Genomic DNA, 21,280 nt, shown 5'->3' on the forward strand with positions numbered 1-21,280 from the left:
CTCATTGCTGCAGTACTAACTTTGTTTTATTGTGTGTGTTTGCTTGCTTTGTTCTTCATTTAACAGGTTTATGTCTTGCATATTAATGCTTACAGTTGGTCCTTCTTTCTTTCTTTCTTTCTTTGTCTTTCTGTCTTTCTTTCTTTCTGTCTTCTTACAAAATGAGAGGTGAGAAATGATGTCATTTTGTACACGTTCGATGGGCGGCCTCCCTTTGTCCGGGGGGAAAAGTTGCTTATTAGAAAAGGCTGCTGAAACATGTCAGAGTTGAAACATGTCCATCGCCATCGGTGAATAGTCTTGAGGGCATGTGATCCATCACTGACACAGCAATAGAATACATTATGCAGAGTCCAGCAGAGTTTGACCTCCACCATCAGGGGCATCATCACCATTTAATATGTTTAGTCCAGATCTGGTGTGCATACCTGTGGCCATACAGTGTGTGTAAATGGACAGCTTTTAAATGACATTCTTATTGACTCCCACTAACCATATTTTAAGGAAACAAAATACAGTACAGTAAAGTTTGGACATAACTTTTATTCTTTATTTTTTTTATTTTTACTATTTCCCATTTCCCTTTACTATTAATTTAGAATAATAGTAAAGACTAAATATGAAACTGTGAAATAACACAAATGGGATTATATTATATGACCAATATTTTAGATTCTTCAAAGTAGCCAAAATTAAAAATATATATTTTTTGGATAGAAATTCATACATAGGCATCAATTTCACTATTTATACTTGTTTAAAAAATAAATTTTAAACATTTAAGCGTAAGCCTTTAGATCAAAATAAAGTTGAATGCGTGTCTCCCATTATCTTAATCAGGTGTGTCCAAACTTTTGACCGGTACTCTGTGCTTATTAAAAATATGTCTGTTAAAAAATGCATCGGTGTGGACATGCTTTACACAGAGGATTTTTTATTTAGACTCTGTTGTTCGTGTGTCACCTCATGTCTCACCGCACTTGCTCCTCTGCGGCACCCCTCAGGCTAACCGCTGGATCCGCTCCAAGGAGACCAAGAATGGGCTGATGGTGATCAAGCTGACAGACTCGGGCTTTCTGCGTACCCTGGAAAATGCCATCCGCCTCGGCCTTCCTGTCCTGCTGGAGGAGGTACAGCGTTACCTCTCTGGTTAGGTTCTGAGCAGAGAGCAAATATGACATGAGTGGATGTAGTTTTTGCTCCATAAGAATGTTTCATCGCATTGCAGTAGTGAGGAATCGAGCAGATAACCTTTACAAGTCCTGCTCCTTAACCGCTATGCTACACTGCCGCCCTATTGACTTTCTACAAGTGCTCTTATACCATGGAGACCTCTAACACTGCACAGTTCATCATAGCTGGAGGAAGAAAGATGTATGCCGCCTCTGTTTCTTTCCTTTGTTATTCCAGCAGTCGTTGATGTACCCTTGTCTGTTTCAGTTGAAGGAGACTCTGGACCCAGCACTGGAGCCCATTCTGCTGAAGCAGACCTTCGTGACAGGCGGGCGCACGCTCATCCGCCTGGGAGACTCCGACATCGACTACGACAAAAACTTCCGCTTCTACATGACGACCAAAATGGCCAACCCCCACTACCTTCCAGAGGTGTGGCGGAGCAAGTGCATTACAGAGTGGTGTCATAATATTGTTATTACCTCTCCTACTGTCAGTCCTCGTGTGCTGATGTTGTGTCTGTTCCTACCTACACAGTTACAGCAAGTAAATCAAGGAAATGTTTATTTCTGTAGTGCGGCCCTCACAGTAGGAATTGTCTCAGAGCAGTGATCTCCGGAAATGAGATACTATTACATTTTCTAGGCGTTAACGCAGTGTTAACCACCAAAATACAGTTAAGGTGAGAGTGCTAGGAAAACACAGTAGCAAGAAATTGAAAAAGAGCAAAGAATCACATTTACTGCTGATGTGGTTTTAAAATCAATTCTGCTGCCATTGTTAGTACATCTCGTGTGGGTAGTGGTATTGCTATTACTAGTAGTTGTAAACAGTTATAATGCTATTTAATTCATAAGCTTTTTAATATGCAGATATTCAGGTCTCTAGCTTTGCATCATTGAACCACATAAATTGTTGTTAATAAATGTACATATTTGAAATTGACAATGCGGGTTTCAGTACAGCGGTCGTAATAATTTGGGACTGCAAAGAAATGAGGGGGCAAGTGTGAGTGATACAGCAATTTGCAAAACAGTGCAATGAGATGCCCAGCAGGCACAAATGTAGCAGCTATCATTCTAGCATATAGTCCTAGCAGTACTAGGAAATATGCAGTTTGGGACACAGCAGACCAGCTGTTTCAGCATTGCCATATGAAATGTGGTAGAAGCAAAAAGGTGCAATGCAGAGTTACAGTTCATTTAACAACAGCAGTGCTGTGACCATCCCAGGTGTGGCATTTCTTCAAAAGCAGTGCTAGGATGCTTTTAAATGTCTGTTTACATACCAGTTTAAGTGTTTTTTTTTTTTTTGGCACTGCTGTCTTATGGTGGTGTCTGCCCTTCCTTTAGGTCTGCATCAAGGTGACCATCATAAACTTCACTGTGACTAAGTCAGGACTGGAGGACCAGCTCTTGAGGTAAACAGTCCTGGATGTCACTGATGTCCCCTGGAGGTCCATGTGTTTCTGGTCTTTGTTCCAATTCAGGTCTTGATTACTTAATTGGAGTCATTGATTGGATAGGAGCTTAAATCTCCCGTGTGGACATTTAGGCAGTGATTGAAAGGCCTTGCTAAACCCCTCACGATTATGGCCTTTGTAGGACATGGAGTTGATATTAACCCCCTTCTTCTCCTTCCTCTTACATTCATCTCTCCTAGAAAAATGCCCTAACTGTGGCATTGGGGTATTTTCAATTAACCTTATGATGAGATTCTTTCTTTTTGCTTGTAGATCACTAAACCATGGACTGTAGACTGTAGGACTGTTTTACCATTCCTGTCATTACTAATTGACTGTATGTTCCGTCACCCATGTTTAGGTAGAAGTAAAGTGTGGCTGGACAGCAGGTGCTTACATCTTGCATTTTTCTGCTCTTCAGCTCCTTCATACATACATTCATAGATTGTGTTCATATATACTGCTCCACTTATGAGTGGTGTATATTATGTTTGTGGTACAGTGTATTTGTTGTATGATGATGATGTTATAAATGTAAGGTACAGCAGCAGTGTAGGGTGATTAAGGAACTAATTCAAAGGGATCTACCTTCAAATGCTCGATGCCATTTTTCTGTTGTACTTTTGAGCAAGGTACATTTTGCTTTAATATGTGTCAGATTTTTAGCGGATCTGCTAAGCAAATGAATGACCTGTGTCCCTCTGTCCTGCCCTTCTGTCAGTGACGTTGTCCGTCTGGAGCGGCCAGACTTGGAAGAGCAGCGCAATCAGCTGATCGTGCGAATCAACGCTGACCGCAACCAGCTGAAGGCCATCGAGGACCGCATCCTTAAGCTTCTGTTCACCTCTGAGGGGAACATTCTGGACAATGAGGAGCTGGTCCAGACCCTGCAGGAATCCAAGGTTAGGACAGCATCCCAGTCAGAGGGGGACTCACTCTGTTTGTACTATAACCTTAGGGAAACTCAAGAGTAAGCCTTATGGAGCTTGACGTCTTCTTGAAGCCCATTTGGTATGTCACTTTCTCTGTCGTATCTCAAGGTTTTCTTCCCTGTATGGTGCTTTTATTGTCATTCCAGCACTGAACGTCTTGGCCTGTTTGTGTCCCTGTGTGTATTCTTAGTCTTTTCATCTTTAATGATTGCCCTTTTCCAAAACCCGACAGCAGTAAGTCACAGTGACACGCCTGTGGAAGGTTACGGCGCTTCAGAGTGTCACTGCATGGCAGCAACATCCGAATGATTAATGACGGTCAGGGTGCGGACGGATGGATGAGGGCAAAAATAGAGGAGTGATAGTGGTTGATTATTCATTGTTTTCCTTAGATTCTAGCACCTTCTCTCAAAGCCACAGAACAGTTACTGTCTTAAGGCCCAGCTATTCAGATGACTTGAATTTGTATCTAAGCGAATAGTGTGTGTGTTTGTTCCTTCCTCAGGCAACCCTGAGCTGTTGTGTCAGATGTTATCAGGCAATAACAGTGGACTTATCACTGATCATGTATAAGTAACGGGGGCCTTGAAATGGATCTTATTTTTTTTCCGAAGGACTGATGTTTTTTCAGATATGCCACAAGTCAGCGGCCCGCGACGAGGCAGACTTATGAACTCTAAACATTTTACTTGGATTTCATTTTCTCATGGAACCCCCTCCAGGCCTGTTAAAAGTTGTGTGTTATTCTGCACACAGGTGACTTCAGAGGCCATCAAGTCACGCCTGCAGGAGGCAGAGTCCACAGAGCTGATGATCGATGCGGCGCGGGAGAAGTACAGAATAGTGGCCGCGCGCGGCTCTGTCATGTACTTTGTCATTGCTAGTCTGTCCGAGATCGACCCCATGTACCAGTTCTCCCTCAAGTACTTCAAACAGGTACTGGGTGGCGAGTGGCTCCTCTCTTATGCAAACAAGTCACTTCTTTTTTTTTTTTTGCTTTGATCCCTCATTCTGCCTCTCATGTTTTTTGTGAGTTTTTTGAAAATCAGTTTCCTCAATCATTATGTCAGTTATGAGGAAACTGATTATGACAGTACTGGTCAAAAGTTTGGACACACCTGATAAAGATAAACATCCATTCAGACAATTTGACCTAAGACTTATGCTTAAATGCTTGAACTTTGCTTCTTAGGTAGATATAATTAGTGTAGTTGTTGCCTATGTATGAATTTCTTACCAAATTTTAAAATATATTTTTTGGCTAATAGAAGATACTGTATATAAGATACATAAGATAAGTTTTATTTGTTTAATTTGTTTTTTGGTAACTGTTTATATTTAACATATAATATACAGATTTCCATTTGTGTTGTTTCATAGTTTTGATGTCTTTACTATTATTCTAAAATTTGGAAAATATTAAAAATAATGAAAAACCCTTCTATGAGAAGGTGTGTCCAAACTTTTGACTGATACTGTATGTCATTAGCTTATATCACTTGTCTGTCTGTCTGTCCGCTTCACTGTTTGACCGTCTTCTCCACCTGGCTTCCGCAGCTGTTCAACACCACCATCGAGACGTCGGAGAAGAACAGCGACCTGACGGTGCGGCTGCAGACGCTGCTGGACCAGACGCTGCTGACCTCCTACACCAACGTGTCGCGGGGCCTGTTCGAGCAGCACAAGGCCATCTACAGCTTCATGCTGTGCGTGGAGGTCATGCGGCAGAGAGCGGAGGTGTCCGACGCGGAGTGGCAGCACCTGCTCCGGGGCGCCGTCGGCCTCGATAAGGTCAGCCTACCCCCGCCCCCGACCGTCCGCCTCGCGGCCCGGGACTTCACCCGCCCACGCAGCGACGGAGCAGAGCTGCAGCCGGCCCTGATCCCAGAACAGCGTGTTACTCACCCTCAGTTACTCTCAGCACCGGGGCAGGATCCTCTAACATGTCCTTTGGCCCCGTATACACTGATTCTTTTTCTAAATGTCCCCTGTCTGTGGCAGGGTGTGATGAGCTGTGCTCAGTGGCTCACTGCTAGACTTTGCTGTTCTCTAAATGGCCTGCAGTAAGGCAGAAATGAAAACCCAGTCTCTGCTGCATATATCTTTTCTGCCATTGTACCCTTAAGCAAGACACAACCTGGGTGGCTTCAGTAGAATATTCAGATTCAGAGCAGTGATATGTAAAAGTGTAAGCTGTATCAATCACCAGGAAATAAGGGTGTGTACTACGTAAACACATAAGGATAATATCCATTGAACTGTCCAGTGAACCAGTATGGTATGGGCACAGTACAGCATAGTTTTGGAGTTTCATTTAATTTAATGTTTCCCTTAATTTGACTATTCAGTAGCTCTGACAAGACAAATGGTGGAATTTTCACCTTTAGTTCTTTTGCCAGTTGCTTTGGGAATGTTTTTTTTTTTTCCTAATGAAAACTCATTGGTTTGCTCTATCTGAAGGGTCCTATCTGAAGACACACCTCGGACACACTGAGTCTACCTGAGATACTTTTCACTGTACATGCTGACAGTGTTGTCATGATGTATTAGTAAACAGTGTTAAAAGGACATTCTCACCATAAGCATGGATCTGAAAACATTTGGCAACAACTGAGTTATTTTAAGTAGCAATTTAGCTGCCATGGATGAAAAGATAAATGAGGTTATTATTTTCCAGGATTTTAGTGGCTCCCCCTGACTTCAGCCTCTCTCCCCTCTCTGCTTGCCTTGTAGGAGCACAAGGCGAAGCCCGATGTCCCCTGGCTGGCAGACGATACATGGGAGACCTGCTGTGACCTGGAGGACAGGTTGCCCTGCTTCAAGGGCATCACAAACGACATTGTGGGCACAAACATCTCCATCACTTTGGGTACGCTTGTATAGCACAAAGGCCGTCCATAAAACATTAAAGCCTGTGATCTCATTTCTTTATAGAAGTAATAAAATACATCACATGTATATACTGTATGTATATATTATTGTATTGTTTTGGTATTGCATATTGAAAAATGTATTTTATGGCTTGTGTTAGAGTTATTTGAAACATCAATGAAAGTGTGTCTTTGTGCTTTTAAACTCAGTAACAGCTACTCTACTCAAATCATTTGTAGTGTGACTAAAACCAGAACACAGAAAGGAATGTGTAATAAGCAGTTTTAAAGGTAATTGTACAAAATCCTTGCACTACAATACATAACCTATGTGGCAGTTTAGTTTCGGTGCCGGTAGTGAATGGCCAGTGTCTCTGACCTCAGGGCGCCTGAAGGTCAGCATAAATCCGGAGTCGTGGGAGGGCTACGTGACGGATCTACCACCACTGTCAGAGGATACAAAGGGGGACCAGTCTGGTGCCGTCAGGGGTCACTGGGACCTGAGGCTGGGTGCCTTTCAGAAACTCATCCTCATCAAGAGCTTCATGGAGGAGAAGGTGAGAGATGTCCTGTATTGGCCACTGCACCAGGGCACAGGCAAAGGAATATCCCCATGCACAGACCTGTTTTATGTGTACCATTATATAATTGGGGAACCCTTGTGGCACAAGTAGCCATTTGTAGTGACAAATAGAACAATCATAAAACCAGATCAGTTAAATATACTCATTTCAACATCACTGTTTGATGTTTGTGACACTTTACTGTGCCATACAGTCATGTTTTTTAGATTAAGTTTGTCGTAGAACATAGCAAAGCGAATGTGCCAGCCATTAGAAAGATGGATGACCCATTAAAAAATAACTGAATAGATTTGCATGATTATGTTTTATATATGTGTAACACATTAATACATTAGTGACAAAAGTATCAGAATAATTCCTAAAGAAAACATTGGCTTGTATCAAAAGTCATCAACTTTATGAAATTGATGCAGTCTTGTAGTCCCTGTCCATAAAACCAGTTCATAAAACTACGCAAGGCTTCTCTGTACCACTTAATAGAGATACTTCGGGCCACAAATGATTTCTTTATATCACTTAAAATGGTCGATACATACCCCTTTCTCAGCAGTGCTTCACGGGGACACAGTGGCAGTCATGGGCATTTGTAAATATCCGTACCACTCAATGATAGCCTGTGACAAAGAAAAAAAGAGGATGGAGAGCTTATCTTTCAGTTCCAAAGTTAGTGAATGGCTTTGCTGATTATGAATTGCCCATCAGCAATGAATTCATTTTTATGTAACAGTGTCTGTTGGTCCCAGGACCTTTGAGCACTTGATATCATTTTGCACATAATAAAGATATTGGGATGCATTAAATTGTTTTGATTATTGCAAAGAGATCAGAGAACAGATTCACTAGCTGTAACTAAAATGAGTTCATGTTTGGTGCACAGACGCAAAGCTACAGCTTCCCCAGAGGGCTATTATATTTAATCAGGTAAAAGCAATCAGCTGCCAATGGGTGATAAACTGTTGCAAAGAAAGCTGCTACAATCCTGGTTTGCTTTGAAATGCTGCTGTATAAGCCCTGGTTTTTTCATCTTCACTCATCTTTATACTTCCAGCTAAATCCATTGCCAAGTACATGGAGTCAAAAACAAATCAATCCTTGAATTTATTGTACTGTAGCCACAATATGTTTGATGTATTAGTTGTCAGTCCCAACATATGCACACACAAGCTTTGTGTAAAACTGAATAAAATGTTCATACAATTGAAAAGTCTTCCCTGTAGTGCACCAGTGCTCACTGACATTCATACAACAGCATGGGTATGGATTTTAAGAATACATATAAAAGGTGCTATGTAGCATTTCTTAAGCTATCACAGATGTCTCTGAAGTCTTACCCACTGTTTGACTGGACACTCAAAAGGAGTACATATTGTAAAATCATTTTACTGTAAATGATTTGATTTCAATTCTCTCATTGTCTGTTCTGTCGCATGTGGTCTCTGTCAGCTCACTTATGAATGCAGCAAAGTATATAAGTGTCTTATAAATGCACAGTATATGCAAATATCTGCATATATTCATGTATCTTTGCACACATTCTTGCTGAGGGTGTTATTTGCTTTAGTACTGTGATAGCAGGCAAAATGCGTTCTGTTTTTAGTTAATTGCATTGTGGTTTTTTAAGACTTTATTTGGCTGTCTGTGTGCATATCAGTTAGTGCGCTCTGTTCATTTCTGAATGCGCACTCTTGGTGTTTTTGGCAGTATATTTCTCTGGTGTGTTCCATTCCTCTAAATGTTTGACTCATATTAATACCGTTGGATCTGCACGCGGTCCATGAATTCCCCGATCAGTGTCCTGCAAATACCACTTAATGTTTGTTGTTTGCTCTTTGTCATGTACATGTGGGGTGTACACTGACACTACACAAGCATCTTTTAGATGGTTCAGTCTGTACGTTCAGTGAATATCAGTTCATGGTATATAATGCGTCTGTTATATAATGTGAGAGGCATTTTCTGAGGGTGTTTGTTTTCATGTGTTTATGATCTTGGAAGGCAGGTGCTGTTGATGGTATGTTATGTGTATGCTAAATGTTTTGCATCATTTATGTTTTGAGTGCAGGTATTGTTTTTAGTAATACGTTCATGGTATTTGATGCACATCTTGTTGGAATTATTTGTTGAGAGCAGGTGTTGCTTTCAGAACGTAATGTGTTTGTTGTGTCCGTGTCAGTTAGTTACTCTTTGATCAAAGGTGCTGTTAAATTCTGTGTTATGTGTATGGTAAATCTGTCAGTGCAGTCTCTTTACGGACTCTGTGTCTGTGTGCAGGTGGTGTTCGCGGTGACACAGTTTGTCATTGTCAGTTTGGGGAAGCAGTTTGTGGAGAACCCTCCAGTGGACCTGGCCACCCTCTACAATGACATGTCCCCCTCAACCCCGCTGGTCTTCATCCTCAGCACCGGGTCCGACCCCATGGGTGCCTTCCAGAGGTTCGCCAAGGAGAGAGGCTACCTGAGCAGGTTAGAGGAAGAATAAGGATCATACTGCTGTCGGTTACCTGATTTTTACATTTTTGCTTATTCTGATACAGCAAAGGCGCAAGTCCAGGTGTGCTTATACAGTAAAAACCACAGTAAAAACAGTAATTTGGGATAAATAGCTTGCTAAATGGGTACAAGGGCATTTTCTGCTGGCATTGGAACCTGTAACCTTTTGGTCACAAGTCATGTTCCTCAGCCATCATATTGCAGTTGTTTGTTCCTTTTTTTAGTGAACTGATGCTAGTGAAATGTGGATGAATATTGATTGAGAGAAAATTTTTTCTTTAATTGAATGTTAATAGGTTAATTGAAGTGTTGAATGAAACTGAACATTCTCTTCCTCCGGTTTAGGGTGGAGTCCATATCCCTGGGACAGGGACAGGGTCCGATTGCGGAGCAGATGATCCGGGACGCGCTGCGATCGGGCAACTGGATCTTCCTGCAGAACTGCCATCTGGCCGTGTCCTGGATGCTGGCAATGGAGGAGCTTATCAAGACCTTCACCGAGCCCGGTCAGTCACTGTCACACTACCGCCCTAATCACACAGAGGTGTGTCTGTCCTCAGGGACCAGTGCAATCACACTCTTATCATGGCTGCATCTGGGCGACACTGCTGTCTGCTTTGTGTTGTCTGCTTGTCTGTTGGGAGAACAGAGCCACCGTGGCTTGAGCTTTAGTGTGAGACTAAATTACCTTAGCTGTGTGTATCAGCATAAGGACAGAGTGAAATCAGTTCAGCCCTGGGCTGAGTGTGTGTGCGTGTGTGTCTGCGTGTGTGTCTGCGTGTGTGTCTGCGTGTGTGTCTGCGTGTGTGTGTGCGCGTGTGTGTGCGCGTGTGTGTGTGTGTGTGCGCGTGTGTGTGTGTGTGTGCGTGTGTGTGTGCGTGCGCGCGCGTGTGTGTGTGTGTGTGTGTGTGTGCGTGTGTGTGTGTGTGTGTGTGTGTGTGTGTGTGTGTGTGTGTGTGTGTGTGTGTGTGTTAGAGCTGCTTTTTTTGACTCACCTGTTCTGCACCTGCTCTGTTGGAGGCACTCCCAGGATGCCTTTAGCCTCTTCATTTAAGATCACACACTGCACTATAGGGACTTGAATAAGCGTGAACGGCATGTGTGATAAGGTTTTAAACACATGAGCCCTCGCGAGCATTGTGGGTCATTACATTATCATTAAATAACATGGAAAATGTAGGGAAACAGTGGCTTTAATCCCTTCAACTCCGTTTCATTTATTGATCCCTAATACAGTGCTTTTTCCTCTCAGGTACAATCATCCATGAGAACTTCAGGCTTTTCTTAAGCTCAATGCCAACCAAAGTGTTCCCGGTGACAGTGCTGCAGAACTCTGTCAAGGTAACGCTCAGGGTATTCGTGCGTTCAGCGCATTTATGCTGCTTGGTATCCCTTAGCAGTGTGTGGCTGCAAATTTCTTGTAGAAATCATCCTTCACTAATTATGAAAGAATGTATGTGTCATAAACTGCTGACCCATGTCTGTAGATGTGTTTTTTTTTTTCTCTCTCTCCATGACAACATATGAAACATGAATGTCTTATGATTAAACTTTTGCATAATTTGTTTATCAGGTCTTTTTCAAAGTGATGCATTAAACCTGTAAATAAAAAGCAGGGGTGCAGCAAACCATGAGGTCACATTTGTTATTCAGTGAAATATAAATTTTATAAGGACATATATATAAATATATATGGCGAAAAATGTCACAAACCTGTTAAAGCTGTTTTAAGGTGATGTATTTGCTCGCTTGCCCTAATCCATATAATATGTTCCACTAAGCTGACGCATGGGAAAATTGTCTTCCATCCCTCTATCTTGACATATTGAATGCATAACGTGAAGTACATTTAATGCATATATAAGATGCGTTTTTAATGGATCCTGTAGACGTGAGAGTCAGGCTGTGAATGTGAATGTTCTCACAGCCATACAGAATGGACAACATGAACTTAGTGTCAGTCACCTACCTGCACTTGAGGACAGAACAGGCAGCTGAATGTAGTCTCAGTCAAGCGTCTGCACTTGTGGACACAATGAAATAAACTTAGCCTCAGGCATGGCAGGAAATACAAGTGTGATCTGAAAAACTTGTGGGGCCTGGATGCAGAGAATTGGTGAGACCGGAAGGTTTTAGGTGTGAAGGTACTTGACCAAGAAAGTACTTGGCTGAGGAAAATATTCAATAAAATATTCAGATGGATAGATAATGCGATAATAAGTAAAACATAAACTGTGCAGGGAATCCTCTGCTGTCCGCCTTGTGTGTCGATTCAACAAATAAATAATGCAATACGTGTCTCCTATACGCTCAACAGATAAAAACCTTCCACCAGCGCCCTCGCTTGGGGTGCTTCAGTAACCACCATCAAAGCTTATAAACCTCACCTCATTGGTGTCAAGTTAAAAATACAGTGGGGGAATGTGTTAGTTTCCATTTGGCCCGGGAGTGAATGTGCTTTTTTTTTTCCTCCCAGGTGACCAACGAGCCTCCGAAGGGCCTGCGGGCCAATGTGCGGAGAGCCTTCACCGAGATCACCAACAGCTTCTTCGAGGAGCACGTCCTGGCGCGGCAGTGGAGAAAGATGATCTTCGGAGTCTGCTTCTTCCACGCCATCATCCAGGTCCGCCCATTTTAATTATCCTATCCCTCTCCTGGGTCCTCATGCCCAGGGTCCTGTTATTCAAACATGGGTTTTGGAAAAACATGATATGGACCATCATGCAGTAAGATGGTGTAGTAATATTAATTGCTCAATTCTTCTTTCTCCTTTCTTATGCCCACCTTAACTGCAGGAAAGGAAGAAATTTGGACCTTTGGGATGGAACATCCGCTACGAGTTTAATGACAGTGACAGGGAGTGCGCCCTGCTGAACCTCAACCTGTATTGCCAGACGGGAGACATTCCCTGGGACGCGCTTATCTACATCACAGGTGAGACCACCATGCACGGGCTGAATTATTTATCGCCTTAATGTAGGCCGACACTATCGCCTTTCCCCCTACAGACGTGTAATGCCAGCAGACGTATACAGCACATATATACTGCGCAAACACCTGCTTACGTGAAAAGCCGGGATGAAGAATTTATGATGGAATGTGCTGGGAGAGCCACAGAGCCGGCTCAGTGTCAGCTGTCAGCATTAGCGTTAACAGCCAGCCTCTTTGCTGACCTCCAGACTGCCGCACTGATTCCAACTAAAACAAAATGTTTTTATACAGCCAAGGGATATTGTGCGTCATCTTAACGGAAAAAAATAACAGTTGAAGTTAGATATATATGTTCAGTTGTGTCTTGGTGAAAGTATGTAGTATTTCAAAAAATTGCATATCCATCTTCTTTATTTAGATGGAAAAAATGAATCTTTAAGGAAGAATAGTTCCATGGTTCTTGTGTAAAAGGACCAGATCAGAAAGACAGGAAGTTATTCTGACTGTCAGCTTGCATATATATGCGCACATATATATATATATATATATATATATATATATATATATATATATATATATATATATATATATATATATATATATATATATGTGTGTGTGTATATACACACATGCACACATACATATTTATCGGATGATCCTCAAGAAAATTAGCCGTTCCATTCCAAAATCCATTACATTCTCCTGAACTTTATCAAATGCACTTGTTCAAATTCCTGCCCAGCACTTAATCCTGACTGTAGATAAAAATATTTAAAAATAAATAATCGCCATTTTTTATTAAACATTTAATTTCTATTTAGTTGCTTGGGGGAACAGACTGTCCCAATAGATTGGCTGTTGAATAAAGTAAGCACAATAGTGTTTCAGTCTCTCTGTGTTTCATGGGCAGAATACTCAATTAAGGCTCAGTCGTGCTGCTGGAAGGAGGTTAATGCAGTGTATAGTGCTGAGGCAAGCAGTGAGTGTGTGATGGGCTTGGGGGGTGAGTGGGGGCGAGAGTGGGGGGTTCAGGAGTGTGACTCTGCCGTCATCCGCCCTGCAGGGGAGATCACATACGGGGGCCGGGTGACGGACGCCTGGGACCAGCGTTGCCTCCGCACAATCCTCAAAGGCTTCTTTTCCCCGCCCACACTGGAGGAGGGCTACGCCTACTCGACATCAGGCAAGTGACACGTGGCAGCACATAACCGGGTTCAGGTGTGTTAAAGGATTTCAGTCTAGTTGGTATAACCATGCTGTGTGGGTCAGTTTGACTATATACAGACAACAGAGAACTCAGCATGGAATTCTTATGTATTTGGGAGTTGGAATCAGTGGCGCTGATTGGTTCAGTTGGAACCAGCATCCAAAACTTATAGCTGATAGTGATACTTAAAAAACATAATCTGTTCCAGACAGCAGCCCTACACAACCTACACGACCTAGGTGTTCTGATGATTCCCTTTGAGTGAAAGAGAAAGTACATTTATTTCTGTGAAAATAAAAGAAAAATTATTCATAGATGTCATTATGAGAAAATACACTGCATGTGTAGACTGCAAATTGTGGGCAGCACGGTGTATAATGATGATCTATTCTTCCGCCCATCAAATGACGTGGCAGCTCTCTCTAAAAAAGACTGTTCTACTGTGGTATTTTTTTTCCAGCCATTCAAATTGAACAATCATGCAAAAATAGGTTTAATGGATGTAGAGTTGACGTAATGAACTTTTTGAATAGGATTAATACAATATGAATGAATGAAAGCTGTCTTTGTAGTCGCCGAGTGTCACTCACACACTGATTCCTATGCACTCGCATACCCATACACACGATGCCTGCTCACATGTGTAACACACATATTGGCTCAGTAACAGCAGTGCCTTAGTAAATGAAACTAAGTGCTCATTACTCAAACCTGTAGACAAAGCCAAAAACATGTTGCTCTTACAGGAGACCGAAAGCCCTGATCTACCCTCCTCCTGCACCAGCACAGCTGCCAGGGGCATCTAGACCCGGTCCCTGAAAGCCCTAATGCTGTCTGTTTAATGTCTTATCAAGACCTGTAATGACCTAATGAATTCAGATGGATTAGTCGCCCTTAATAAGTTCATGCGATTCAGTGATTAATGATTCAGATTAGACTGGCCTACTAATAAAATCTTTAATAAGGCTGGCCACACTCACAGATGAGAAATCTGTCAGAAAATGCATGTGGTAGTCAAAGGCCCAGAGAAAGTGAGGGAGCTGTTCTGGGCAGAGAGAGCAGAGATCCACACTCACTGGAGGTAATTTATTTGGGTTTTCATTGTTTGCCATATGCTTTCGCTGTGGAGTTATTGCTATTCTTTCCATGCAAAAGTGTCAGTTTGAGTGTCTGAAATCATAGCCAAATTTACTCTTCATAACTGTTTAGGGAAGAATATGAAACTTCTGGTGGCCTTAGTTCTTCTTTATTGCTCTTACTTTCTGATCCTTAGTAAATCCAGAAGATTCCGTTTAAGGTTTGTTTTAAATTAAAGGAATGCATTCGCCAAGACAATCGAGGGGTTGTGTATAAAGACCTAATCAAGAGAAGGTGGAGGGGAGATGTCATTTTGACATGTTTTCTGCTGCCCTTTTTCCGCCCAGAGGAATGTTCAGAATGTCACTCAGTGTTTTTTTATTAATATGAAGACATCTCCCCGAATCCAAGAAAAACGTCAAACCATTGACCATATCATTACTCGTCGATTGTTGATGGCTGATTTGTGAGGATGCGAGGACTCTGGGGGTTTACATCCTGTGGACTGAGCAACGGAGCATCGGATGAATAGATGTGTTTAATTGGCTTTGTAGCGCTGAACATCTGCGCTGGGTATGAGTCATCCCCTCCTTCAGAGACGGAGATGAAAAAGCAAATCATTATTTTGCGAAGAGATAGTTGAACATTTTCATTAATTGGCTTCTGTATTGTGATTGTTGCTCAAGTAAAATAATTTAATAAATAGATAAACATAATATTTCCAGCAACCGTATTAGAACGTAACATTCTTGTAGCATTCAAGAACATAATATTCTTGCATTATTAATATGCAGTACCCTTGTAAAGAGACAAAAATAGCTGTGTCACAAAGGATTTGAACCTGCAATCCAGACTCCACACGAGTGGGGCAGCTGTTTAGAGTCAAGTGAAGACAGTGCACTCTGCATCACAGCACAGACAGTTTGAATCAAAGTGGGTGTAGAGCTATTGCTACTGCTCTGTAGATCACAGCGTAGACCCCTTGCATGCCTCTAATGACTACAGGTTTTAAAGTTGCTAATGGAGAGCCTAATTTGCTTGAAGTCAGGATGTCAACAATGTATTGGCTGTGAAAATTGTCTGCTGTTATGGTAATTTGAGGCTGTAATGAATCAACTTTATATTAACATTCAGAATCTGCCTACTAAATGATGTACAATAAAGTAATGAGTGCCTTGCCCTCTTATATCACAGGGATATATTTCGCTCCCGAGGCAGACCGTTTGCAAGATTACAAAGAATACATTGAGAACCTGCCTTTGATTGATGACCCAGAGATCTTTGGAATGCATGAAAATGCCAATCTGGCTTTCCAGGTTTGTTTTCCATACGTTTTCACTGGTTAAAAAGGAAAGTCTTTCAACAGCATTGATATTATACACATAAATATATTTTCTTTATTAAGCCTTGCTATGAGAGGAATCCTGACATGGGGAGAAGAGTAGCGTAATGGTAAGGAGCAGGGCTCTCAACCTGAAAGGTTGCTGGTTTGATTACCCTCTGGGGCATTGCTGTTGTACCATTGGCCAAGGTACTTAACCCAGAACTGCCTCAGCAAATATTCAACTATATAAATGGTTAACATAAAAACTGTAACCGATGTAAGTTGCCCTGGAAAAGGACTAAATGGTAATAATGTAATGAAATATATTACGAGAGATGGGGCTGACACATCACAAGTTTTGTGATTGGGGGGCTGGTACTGTGTGTTACGACCTCAGAACCTGGCAACTATTTTGGAGCCGTGCAGCATCACCCACTGGTCACTGGTGCTGCACTATAAGGTTATAAAACAGCTATTGTGACTTTGGCACCCAAAACATAACCAGCTGCTTCCATCAAGCAGTAGCCAGCTACTTCTGTGCTGTCTTACCGTCTTTGTTTGCAGTGGTAGTTGTTTGCGGCCGGATTAAATAAACCCTAAAGCTCTTGCCATGCTTAATGAATTCCTCATCTTCCTTGGGTATTTTTGGCTTGGATTTTATGTCTTTCTTCCTTTTATCTCTCTTATTACTCTGTACCCTCCCTGCCTTTAGCTGCAGTTCAGCAGCAGGCACTACCAGCATACAGATGCAGGTTTTTTTTTATTATTATTATTTTTTGTGGCCACATGATAATATTCAGTGTTTATTTTTCATTGGCTACTGACAGTCCCTCACTTCTCGTTAAACCCAACACTGAAAGGGAGTGGGGTAAAATATGCTGCTTGATATATGCTCTTGCAACCTGTAAAGCACCTGAAAGAGCAGTTATTGCCCAGAGGATGTAACACACTACACCCTCCAAGGTGTTAGGCTGAGGTACAGTTTTAGCAAGAACACATCCGGTTTCATGAAAAATCCTGGCAAACTCATATTAAACTTGGAAAGGGCAATTAAAATGTCAGGACTAGAATGGTAATGTCTCTACCAGGAATACCTTATGAAAATCATTCAGTAAAGGATAACAACATAGTCGGGCCTGTTGACATGAAAAAAGTTGTGGTCAGAGAAAAGTTTTTTTTTTTTTTTTGTTCACTTATGATAACAACATTATACCCACTAATTTTGCTAGTTATTTACTAAGTAGTTGTTTTGTTGACATTTCAGTATATTTAAATAGCTGTAATGGCTTAAATATGGGACATTATGAACTTATACACAAACATTAAAAACATCTATAAAACAGAGGCTGTGAAATCATGGTATGCTGTACAAGATCAGACACCATAGTGATATGAAAACAATATTTACTCTCTATTTGGTAATGCTTTCTTTTAAGTAAACTTCATAAGAGCTACATAAAGGCTTCATAATTACAACTTCATTATCGTTGCATAAACATGGAATACCTGGCCTCTTTCAGGGGAAATTAGTGAGTTATGAGTGGTTATGTCACAATTATGAAGGTGTTACATGGGTGTTATCAAGGACCTTTCATACATTCTATGTATTTCACAATGCATTTCAATATAGCTGCTGTATTACAATATCAATCTGTCCAGAACAGCTAGTGCAAACGATAGTGCTTAAGGTGTGTCCACTGTACTGTGTGCGAACCCCAGCGGCAGGAGACCATGACTGTCATCAGCACCATCCTGGAGGTGCAGCCTCGGTCATCTGCGCAAGGAGGCGGGAAGAGCAATGACGAGATCGTGCACGAGCTCGCCGACTCCATACTGGGAAAGCTCCCCGGTGAGAGGAACAGAGGGGACCAATCGCAGGCAGCGTCTGTTTTCAGATACTGTCTACATCTCTGCTTTTGCTACCCTTTGAGTAGAGTATTTGCATAGTATTAGTTTGCCTTCATTTATGTGTTATACTCTTTAATTAATTTCATTTGATAAGAACATTTTATCAGATATTTCTAGTATTTTTTTTTCTTCTGAGCGTGAGCCTAATCCAGGCCTAAGATGAAAGAAAACCGATGAAAAAATGTTTTGCTTTTTCTTCATCCTGTAGAGAAGCTGGACATGGATGGAGCAGCGGCGAGTCTGTTCACGAAAGACGCAAACGGCCGCGTGAACTCTCTCACCACGGTGCTGGGGCAGGAAGTGGACCGCTTCAACAACCTGCTCAGAGTGCTGAGGGTGAGCAAGTCCTGAGGGAGCTGTGATCTCACGAGCCAATCACAATAGAGGCTCTCCTCCCCTAAGCCATGCAGTGAAATGATCAATCAAATTTTATTTGGTGTAGCACCCTATACAAAGGTACTATCACAGAGCACATTTCACATTTCACATGAATATCAGCTGATATAAATTAAGAGAGTAGAAATGCTCTGCTGTAGAGGAAAAAAGAAATCACCATGAGTGAGAAAATCGATGAGATATGATAAATCTCTGATTGATCCGAGGCAGTAAGAATGGGATCCCTCTGCTGGCTGGGCCGTGAGAACTCCCTGACCTCTCTCAGGCAGCCTGCAAATAATTTTCCTTTCCAGTGTAAAGACGCCCCGCCATGCTGCAAGTCCAAAGAAAGTTTTCACTTTATATAGGTATTGGCAGGTGTGTTGATGCTATCCATAAAGGATATCATTTTTATCAAAGGGATATCATTGCGCCAATGTGCAATGTGCTCAGTCCTTGGTAACTCCTCATATGAGTGAATCCCCTGAATAATGGCCTCCCTGGGAGGGCGATGGATGTCCATATCCTTCCTGCCGCGGTGGTAGTTGGCACCATGTGGCTCCTTGCATCTTCCCTTAGGCTAACAGTGAAGCTCAGAGCAGCAGAAGCGTGCCCCAGAGTGCCGGCAGATTAACTCCCTCCATCTCTGTTCGGCTGGGAGCTGCACGGTGGGAATAGATTGTGGGAGCAAAACTTACCGGCATCAGTGGAGTCAGCAGACAGTGAACCCATAATGGGGCGTGTTCATCATCCGCTGGCCGTCATAATGTGCTTATAATGTGCCAGTGTGAACAATCTGTACCCTCTCACTGTTCTTTGCTAAGAAATAGATTCACAAAATAAGATGGGTACATTTTTATTAGGGCTGTGGAAATGAATTTGTCCATTGGGCAGATAAAACAGCTCATGCATTGAGCATTAGGAAATCACAGCAAGATTTGCGATAAATTTGTTTTACATTGTAATTCTGCACCTCATAAAGTTAACATCAGATCATTGATATATAATTATTAATTAATATAAGTGTTTTGTGTGGGCTTAATGTGGGTTCCCCTTCAAACTGACTCATTGGCCATTTCCCATCAGACATAATTATAATTTAGAATGAAGCTGTGGCTAACTTTTACCACAGTGCGGAGCTGAATGTACAATTGTAACTATGGTCCAGAGTCGAACACTCAACAGGGGAACTGCATTGTGTTATAGCACTAAGTATTCTACAGCTTGTTGAAGTATTACTGAGTAATAGCAAACTATGATTTTTTATGCAGCATGGTATAATTTTACAGAAATGTTGTTTGTCATTCAGTTTGATCTTTAATATTTGTTTTTCCATGGGTAATATGATGCTGTGAGACTGAAAGGCTCCTTGTGTCTTTTGCAGACCTCTCTGTCCACGTTGCAGAAGGCTATTGCAGGGCTGGTGGTGATGTCCGAAGAGATGGAGCGCATCTACAACAGCTTCCTCAACAACCAGGTGCCCAGCCACTGGGCCAACGCGGCGTACCCCTCGCTGAAGCCCCTGGGCAGCTGGGTCAAAGACCTGGCCCTCAGGACCAGCTTCATCCAAGTGAGACAATCCCCATCCCCAAATCTCCTTTCTCGCATTCACACTTTATTTCGCCTTGCCAAGGTTTCTTTTCTTTTCCCTGCGCTGTTTTTTAGTTGTTTGTGGAGGCTAGCTCTCATTTACCCTGCAGAGCGGCATAAGACGCTTGTGAATCAGTGCCTAGTGCAGTCCTGATTTAATGCTTCTCCTTCAAAGCAGCGCGGGAGATAGGGTCTTCCACCTGCTCATGTTTCAGTGAATATGGTGCTTAATTAAAGTGCACCCACTATAGCACAGTTCCCCACAGCACTGCGGGGCGTGGGAGTTAGCTGGGGCCCTCAGTTCACAAAGGCTTTTATACTTACAGAAGCAACTGCCACGCTTCAGTGCCAGGGATGGAGAAATCGATGTGTAGCTTTGTTTGTTTTGAAGAATCACTATCCCGCTGACCCATTCATTCATTCATTTGTTCTCTTTGCTCCTTGTGGAGCACAAGGCATCCACAATTCTCTTCCAGCTCTGCCTGTCTTTCGAAGATTTGTGCCTCTCCCCACTACAGATTCTTTTCTTTCAGTTCCTGCTCAATGCTCTTCCGCCAAGTGGTCTTGGGGCGTCCTTGTCTTTTACCGGGGGGAGTCCATTTTAAAGTAACTGGCTGCCCCACTGCTAAAACTATCCCAACTCACCTTTCTTCTCATTTGCATTTGCCATTAGACTAGGCTCACATGGAGATTGGACAAGCTGACAAAACTATGTCATGTGCGGGCACTGTGTGTACACGAATGCTGTTCTTATGTAACAGCATGTGTAAACTCCATGTTCAGCACTCTCCCTTCACTGATTGGCACATATATGTGTGAGAGATCATTAGGCCAGAGCACTGAGGAGAGTAAAGGCGTGGAGCTCTTTACCGCTTTCTCTCAGGAAATGCCAGAGGGAGCCAGTGACTCGGTCTGCCCTCATTTCTACAGCCTTTGCAATATTGTCATATCTGTTTACAGGGACCAGAATATGACCAAAGGGGCGCTGTGGCTCAGCCTTCTGATCATGTGTCCATGGCGTTCACGGTGCCGGCCCCTGCTGTTTTCAGTCTCACTGTTAACCGAGTCCTGAGTTCCGTGTGACTGGTCTGACGAGCAATATTCCGCACGCCGTTACGAAACCGTGACAGAAAGTGTAAACCGTTTTTAATCTGATGAAATATGGCACGCCATGCGCATGTTCAGCAGAGCCAGCATTCAGGCTGGGAGCTTTTGCATGTAGGCTTGGATAATTATCTAGAAAGTGACAACCGGGCATAATAATTGCCATTATATTGTGATGGTTCTGTTTATTTATTTATTTATTTATTTTAATTTAATGAAGAATAAGGCAGCCGATATGTTTGCAACAAAATGCT

The 21,280-nt window shown here is 42.3% G+C and overlaps 1 protein-coding gene across 1 annotated transcript in view; it reads left to right on the top strand.

Annotated features, from left to right (window-relative positions):
- The window catches only part of dnah6 (dynein, axonemal, heavy chain 6), a 67,675-nt gene that overhangs the window by 43,565 nt on the left and 2,830 nt on the right, over positions 1-21,280 (top strand). Inside the window, 18 exon segments of the mRNA XM_036516407.1 lie at positions 1,005-1,130; positions 1,441-1,605; positions 2,526-2,593; positions 3,357-3,537; positions 4,324-4,503; positions 5,125-5,358; positions 6,301-6,436; positions 6,822-6,994; positions 9,293-9,483; positions 9,856-10,016; positions 10,763-10,851; positions 11,987-12,133; positions 12,306-12,444; positions 13,505-13,624; positions 15,920-16,041; positions 17,769-17,898; positions 18,166-18,293; positions 19,717-19,902. Coding sequence (XP_036372300.1) covers positions 1,005-1,130; positions 1,441-1,605; positions 2,526-2,593; positions 3,357-3,537; positions 4,324-4,503; positions 5,125-5,358; positions 6,301-6,436; positions 6,822-6,994; positions 9,293-9,483; positions 9,856-10,016; positions 10,763-10,851; positions 11,987-12,133; positions 12,306-12,444; positions 13,505-13,624; positions 15,920-16,041; positions 17,769-17,898; positions 18,166-18,293; positions 19,717-19,902 — 2,676 coding nt within the window.

The sequence above is a fragment of the Megalops cyprinoides genome, chromosome 22, assembly GCF_013368585.1.
Source record: "Megalops cyprinoides isolate fMegCyp1 chromosome 22, fMegCyp1.pri, whole genome shotgun sequence".
NCBI lineage: Eukaryota > Metazoa > Chordata > Actinopteri > Elopiformes > Megalopidae > Megalops > Megalops cyprinoides.